At 52.0% G+C, this 7,663-nt stretch overlaps 1 protein-coding gene across 2 annotated transcripts in view; it reads left to right on the top strand.

The window, feature by feature from the left end:
* Positions 1-7,663, top strand: part of DHCR7 (7-dehydrocholesterol reductase) — a 20,157-nt gene that overhangs the window by 2,268 nt on the left and 10,226 nt on the right. For both annotated transcript variants that reach the window (XM_010837645.1, XM_010837644.1), the window contains exons 2-4: positions 3,894-4,022; positions 6,289-6,392; positions 6,942-7,164. In XM_010837645.1, coding sequence (XP_010835947.1) covers positions 6,295-6,392; positions 6,942-7,164 — 321 coding nt within the window. In that variant the 5' untranslated portion in view covers positions 3,894-4,022; positions 6,289-6,294. The remainder of the gene's footprint in view (positions 1-3,893; positions 4,023-6,288; positions 6,393-6,941; positions 7,165-7,663) is intronic.

Raw genomic sequence — 7,663 nt, forward strand, 5'->3', positions numbered from 1 at the left:
GAGGACCGATGACCTCCCTGCCCCCAGAGAGAGCCACAAATGTTCCCAGAACTGTGGATTTAAGGACTCCCAAGAGCTATTTCAACAGCTCTTTTTATTGTTGTTAAATTATTTTATAATACAAGTACATGTCTACTAGAAAAATCAGGAAAAGGGGCTGGGACCCCCACGTGGAAGGCCCACAGTGTTGAGGATTTTGGTGTGTGGCTTTAAAACATAGTATTTAATTTGCCTGTGCCCAGTGCTAGTTGCGGCAGGTGGGATCTAGTTCCCTGACCGGGGGTTGAACCTGGGCCCCCTGCCTTGGGAGTACAGAGTCTTAGCCACTGGATCAGAGTGACTTTTTGAATCGCTTCTTAGGGATAGACTGTCTTGCAGCTTGCCCTCGTGCTGGTACCTACCAGGGAAGCTTCTTCCGTGTTAACCTCATTCTTTGTAACAGCTGCTGAGTATTCTCTGTACCAGGGCGCGTTGTTCATCTCCTATTGATAGTCCTTTTGTCAGCTCCAATATGTTGCAAGTGCTCCAGAATGGAAGTGCATGCATCTGCCTTTTCACACAGCCATCTGTTTATGTCCTGGGATAAATTCCGACAGGTAGCAACGGAGCCAACCCGCAAGTCTACCTGGCCTCTGGAACTGTCCTCCAGTTGAAGAGCAGCTGCCTAGCCCTCACTGGGCCTGAATTCTATCATCCCTTTAAGTACAAGTTAGGGCACATCTGTCTTTTTATGTGTCTCCTACTCCTTAGACAGACACATTTCTAAACCAGAACCTCTGCTGTTCCAGTAATGTTCCAGCTGCTTCTCTATGTGTGTTAGGATAGTACCTAGCCCAGCACTCACAAAGTGACTGTTCTCATCGCTGCTCTGAATTTTTGATTTTATTACTATTTTTGTTTTGGCTGTGCTGGGTCTTCGTTCTCAGCTTGTGGCAAGCGTGGGTGTGCTCTGTTGCGGTGCGTGAGCCTCTCGTTTCAGGGCTCCTCGTCGTGGAGCATGGCCTCAATGGCTGTGTTGCAGGGGCTGTGTTCCTCTGTGGCATGTGGGCTCCTCTGGGACCAGGAATCAAACCGGTGTGTGTCCCTGCATTGCGAGGCGGACGCTTACCACTGGACCTCCAGGGAAGCCCCACTACTCTGAATTTTACTCCTCCGCCTCCCAAGTGCGTCACAGGAGGTGGTGTGCCCCGCAGACCCAGCTCCGTCCCCGGAGGTCTGTGCTAGCTACTTTCTCCACTTTCCTTGCCTCAGCTTCCCCATCTGTAAAACTGGGCCCGATGACGGCAATCTCGAGAGTGGGCTGGGAATTCTCTGGGTTCACAGGTGCTGGCAGCTTGGTAGCTGCTCGGCGAATAGTGGCCCCTGTGACTGCCTGGTCACCCAGGGACGGCCCCCACAGGATCTTGTGCTCCCCTAACACCTTGCTGCTCCCCCAGCAAGAATCAGAGCCTGCTTCCCCTCCCCTGGAAAGGTGGTGGGCTTCCGACTCAGTGTAGCCAACAGAACGCTCTGGGAGTGATGTTACGTGCCTTCCCAGGAAGAAGAGGTAGCTTGGGCACCTCCTCCCTCCGCCCTGAGGCCTCCATGCTGGGAGGAAACCCACGCTCACCCACATCATCACATCCCAGGCTGGAGCTAAGCTAGCCAGCCTCCCCAGGTCCCTGACCCACAGGCACACTGAAAGAGGGCAAAGGATGGTTTGGTTTGGTTTGGACCACACCGCTCATGGGATCTTAGTCCCCTAATCAGGGACTGAACCCAAGCCCTCAGCAGTGAAAGTGCAGAGTCCTAACCACTGGACGGCCAGGGAATTCCCGAAAGACTACTGTTTTCAGCCTCTGTGCTGAGAAGAGATGAGTTGCGTGGAAGGCAGCAGGATGGTTCAGGGTTGGGCATTGCAGGGGCATCCGCCTTAGACCTCTGCCAGGCTGAGCTTCACCCCGACACCCTGCGTGAGCCCACCTTCCTGAGGCCTGGGTGGTGCTGATGGCGGTCTTGGCAGTGGCTGCCTCTCTGGGAAGAAGTTTGATGGGGCTTGGGAGGGGCTTTGAGCACCTGGCCCCAGGACCTCGTTTACCCCACAGAGTGGGTTACTTTGTAGATGAGGAAACTGAGGCCAGTGAGTAGAAGTAGCTGCTCACGGTCACCCACTTTGAGTTCCAAGTGGGGACGTGTTGGCAGCAGACCTGATCCTGCAGGGAACTCACAGCCTTGCCAGTGGCATCTGGGCTGCCTGGGCATCACCGTGCCATCCCATCTTTGCCATGCTTCTGCACCTCTGATGCTTCTCCAAACACCAAATCCTCAAGATGCCAAAAGGGCTGGCACAGGACTTAGGTCATCTGTTGCATGGGTCCCGGGCTGTTGATGGTGGTGTTCTCAGCTAGGAACGCTGAAGGCACTCACCTGGCCTGCTTAACTGTGAGAAGCCCCATAGACACTGCTCCCACTGGGACCACGTGGTGGCCAGACCGGCCTTGCAGTTCTCATGATTGCAGGACACCATCAGCAGAAGCCATTAGGGAAGGTTGAGGAACAAGGTTGATTACTCACAGGTCCTGTGGGTACTTGCCTGCCTGCATCCACTCAGCCAGACTGTGTGTGGAAAGAGGATGAGTGTGTGGGCCTAGAGCCCTGCCTTTATCAGGGCGTGAGAGTGGAGTGTCTAGAGTTTCATGGGCTCACTCTTTTTAAAAAAATATTTGTCTGTTTTTAAATGGAAGATAAGAGCTTTACACTAGTGTTGATTTCTGCCACACATCAATATGAATCAGCCATAGGCATGCATACGTCTGTTACTTCCCATCTCCATGAACCTATTTGCAGGGCAGCAATGGAAACACTAGTCACGCATGGATGTGAGGGTTGGACCATAAAGAAGGCTGAGCACCAAAGAATTGATGCTTTTGAATTGTGATGCTGGAGAAGACTCTTAAGAGTCCCTTGGACTGCAAGGAGATCAAATCACTCCATCCTAAAGGAAATCAACCCTGAATATTCATTGGAAGGCCTGACACTGAAGTTGAAGCTCCAATACTTTGGCCACCAATGCCAAGAGCCGACTCGTTGGAAAAGACCCTGATGTTGGGAAGACTGAGGGCAGAAGGAAAGGGGGTGACAGAAGATGAGATGATTGGATGCATCATTGATTCACTGGACATGAGTTTGGACAAACTCTGGGAGATGGTGAAGGACAGGGAAGCCCGGCGGGCTGCAGTCCACGGGGTCACCTGTGGAACTCAAAATGCGGCCCGGGGAGCTGACCAGGGTGCCGAAAAGCCCCATGCACTTCCTTGGCTCCTCCCTGAGTGTCTGTGGGGGCTTTGAAGCCCCAAGACACTCAGGAAGGTCACTGGGCCCAGTAAGTCTGCAGAGAACCAGGCTCCAAGCCCAGATCACTGTCTGTGATGCCCTGTATTCACGGCACTCATTTGTTCCAGGAACGCCTAGGGAGAAGATGCATGTTTCGGGGAAGGGGTGGGCGTGGGGGTGGAGTGGGCAGTGTGGGACTTGATCCAGGTCGATGGTGTAGACATTCCAGGGTCGTGTGCACTGCCCAGTGTGAGTCTGCAAAGAGGCCAGCTTGGGCTGTTCATCAGTCCACCGTGTTAAGGCTCATCTCCAGGGCAACTCCTCCAGGAAGCACCCTCCATCCAGCCCTACCCATTGTTTATAAGTGCTTCCTCTTTGGCAGACATCGTGTGTGCCAGGCAGAGAAGCTACAAGATAAGATTACCTTATCATGGAGATCCCCACACAAGAGGCCTCTTGCACTTTCAAACCCTGGGTGCTGAGCCGCACCTTTCGCTTGGTTACCAGGTGGGACTTGAGAAAATTATCATTTCTGATCCTTATCTCCCTGAGTCTTTTCGTCACCTTTGTGTGCCCTGCAGGACTCCGTTCAGCGAGTTGAAAAGGATCTCGCAGGCCTGTGGAGCATAGGAGTCTAGAGAGTTGAAAGGGGGCAGTTCAAGAAGGAAAACCTACATTCTGCAGTGGAGCCGCTTGGAAAGAGGTTGGAGGTAAGCACCTCTCAGGGCTGCTGCTTGCTTTCAAAGGCAGCTGGTCCATCAGCGCTCAGTGTCCACTCCTGCCTGATACTTAGGAAAAAAAGTTAGTTACTTCCTGGACACCACCCTCTCCCCTATTTTCAGCCGTCTACTGCTAAGGGTGTCCCTTCCACATTTATTAAAAATTCAATGCTTATGACAGAGGTGCATGGATGGTTCAGTGGTAGAATTCTCACCTGCCACGTGGGAGGGACACATTCATTTCCCGGCCCATGCAGCCACAGCGTTCCCTTTTGGGGCTTCTCTGGTAGCTCAGGCGGTAAAGAACCCACTTACAGTGCAGGAGACACAGGAGACCCGGGTTTGACCCCTGGGTCAGGTGGATCCCTTGGAGAAGGGAATGGCTGTCCACTCTGGTATTCTTGCCTGGGAAATCTACGGTCCATGGGGTGGCAGAGAGTCAGACGTGACTGAGCAGCTCACACACACGTGACAGAGAGGTGAATGAAGGCCATTATAAGCTTAAAATAATTATGTGGGCTTGTTTTAATCCTTAGAAAACATGCTTTTGTGTCCAAAGTTAGCTCCTAGCCTATACTTTTCTGGCCCTTTTGCAGTTTTCCAGCATGTTAATCAGAGCAACTGCCATGTACCAGGCTCAGTATTCTGTGTTTTGGGCTGTAAAGATGAGTGGCCCTCTGTCCATAAAGAACTCTTTGGTCTGCCTTGTACGTCATAAATGCTCCATAAAATAAGGTGTGAAAATAAAGTGATGTGCTGCAGTTTTCATCATTGAAAAATTTTAAGTGAATGTACAGTTGTATTAAAGCGACTCATCTCCACATTTAGAATAAAACCAGCATTAAAAGACTTACATATAAAAAATAAACAGCTCCCTATGTCATCTTAGAGTCTCACTTCCCAGAAGCAAGTACTTTTTCATTCTCTAAGCTACTTTTGTGTTGTTTTTTACTTGCTTATTTCTAAATGATTTCCTTCTAGCACCCTCAACTTTACACATCTTTTTTTTTCTGTCTGGCAAAATTATTATTTACTGATAAGCCACGTAATGTACTATAATTATGGTTTGGTATTTTTCCCCTTATATGGCTTTTTACTTATTTATTTATTTGGAGTTAATGGTTGCCTCCCTTTTTCCATGTGCTAAGGTTTCTGTGTACCTGTCACTAATTGCTTTTCCTGCATGTTATATCGGAGCCATCATAGTTATCAGTAATTTTTGTATACTCTCCAACACAACAAAATGTGCTATTTTCATACCCTGCTCCCCCCGCCCCTGGCCCAAAGCCATTCACCTTGTGCCATAGTGGGCTGGTTACTGTCTGGTCCAGTGCCCAGCTATTATCTTGGGATTTCCTCTTGTCCTTTAACTGGCCTTTTCTTTAGCAGCTTACGTTTCCCTCCAAATTTTTAAAGTTTTCCATCTTGGCTTCTAGAACCAGCTTGCTACTAGCATGATTCTTAATCCTGGATTTTTTTCCTGAAAGCATTGAAGATCATCTTTTTTTTTTCACGCCTGATATTCTGAAACGTCACCACTGTGAATTCACTCTGGAGGGGGGTGTCACTACTTCCTTCATGTTATGACCACGGGCTGGCTTGTCTCTTGGTACAAGATGAATGGCTCTGGGTGGGACGGAGGAATGGAGATATTGTGCTGGAATATGTAGAGCAGTTATTAATGTGTATGACAGCTCATTAGAGCATTCAGAAAAAAAAAGTAGTGGTAGATGCATAGAAATCTTAGTGAATGGAAAAAGTGAGGCAACCATTAACTCCAGGAAAAATAGAAAGTCATACTGAGGAGGGAGCATTTTATGAGACCTGAATAAGGAGACCTGTAAAGTGTGTTCTAAACAGAGAAGTAGCAGGTATCGTGAATAAGATAAATCACATTCATGGAGGGATAGAGACCTCTTGTGTGCCCGCAGCCCCAGGTGTGATGGGAGCGTGCCGGTGAGGGGGCAGGAGCATGTGGTGGGAGGCTTCCGAGCCACAGGTGTTTGGGTTTCTGTAACAAGAAGGATATTCTGCTGTTGTTGGAAAATGAACTGAGATGAGAGCAGAAGCAGGGCTGGGCGGGAGGCTATTGCAGGTTCCGGGAGTGGGAGTCCCTGCCTGGAATCATCCATCCACGACCAGGTGGAGAGTCGGTGAATGAAGGAGTCCAGCCCCGTGGGGGCCTGAGAATGACGGCAGGGAGTTGCAGTGACCATTTGTCGGGGGATGATCTCAGCCTGACGTCTCCTTCCCTCAGGGCCCAATGGCTGCGAAGTCCCAGCCCAGCGCCCCTAAAACCAAGAGCACCAGCGGCCTCACCAACGGCAACGCTGCAGCCCAAGGCCAGTGGGGCCGAGCCTGGTAAGCATCTCGTCCGTCTTCCCAGCTGGAAAGTAAAGAGGGCTCTCGGATTTCAGGAACCTGTGAAAGCGATTCTTTATCAGTAGGACTGTCATTAGTAGCTGTTTGCCAACTTAGAAAGTTAGGAACCTGAAGAAGAATCTCCTGTAAAAGTTGATGTCAGGGGCAGCGGGCATCCTGGTTTTGCCCTTAGTGTGTAAGACACGGGGTCTTAGATCTCAGGCCACAGAGTGATGGGGACTTGGTGAGTGTCCCAGATGGCCCAGAACCGGAAGCTTCCGGACCCGTGGGGTGTGGAAGCCCGTCTGTGCTTGTGTCCTGGGCCCTGAGCTTTTTGGGGTGTCCATGGGCTTGTCGGCCTTCAGACTGCTCAAAGCGGAGCAGGCGAGCGGGGTGCCTTGCCTCGGCAGTGGGGGCCTTGGCCCTGCGAGCCAACAGCCTTCTCTCGGGAGGTGCTGGCTGGTGTGCCCGTGGGGCTCGGCGCCCCGCGTGCGAGGTCAGGGGGCCGGGCAGCCCCCCGTGACCTGCTGCCGTCCGTCGGCCCCGCAGGGAGGTGGACTGGTTTTCCCTGGCGAGCGTCATCTTCCTGCTGCTGTTTGCGCCCTTCATCGTGTACTACTTCATCATGGCCTGCGACCAGTACGGCTGCTCCCTGACAGTGCCCGTGGCGGACCTCGCCACTGGGCGGGCTCGGCTCGCCGACATCTGGGCCAGGACACCACCCGTGACCGCAAAGGCGGCCCAGATCTACACAGCATGGGTCACGCTCCAGGTGAGCCCTCCCAGCCGCGCGGCGGGGGCTCCCCTCCTCGGGGTGGGATGGCGTCCGGCTCACACGGACATCCTTGTTCCCGGGACCCAGCCGGGCCTCACCCACCGCCTTGGCATCTCGGTGTCCGGCTCGCCTTCCACTGAGCCTCCGTGCTGAGCAGGGAGCAGCGCCCGCTTGGGAGGGCGTGAGGGCGTGGGTCACCCCCGGGAAGCCCTGTGCACTATGGGAAGCGTGTCCTAGGGTTTCCCAGCTCCTAAGAGCTGCTCTTGGTCTTGGCAAAACCAAGGCCATGTCCCCAGAGATGGTCACACAGGCCTGGCCAGTGGTGGGGGGTGGGGTGGGCCTTGGCTCTGCTGTGACCTCACTAGCTTCCCAACCAGAAGGAGTTCATCAGAAGGCTGTCTGCACCATGAACTCGGTGAACAGACAGTATTTAATATCTGAACAGACAGTGTTTAATATCTGAATATTAATAATGATGTTATCATTATCCTAGGAA

Source organism: Bison bison, unplaced genomic scaffold, assembly GCF_000754665.1.
Source record: "Bison bison bison isolate TAMUID 2011002044 unplaced genomic scaffold, Bison_UMD1.0 scf7180017864080, whole genome shotgun sequence".
In the NCBI taxonomy this organism is placed as follows: domain Eukaryota; kingdom Metazoa; phylum Chordata; class Mammalia; order Artiodactyla; family Bovidae; genus Bison; species Bison bison.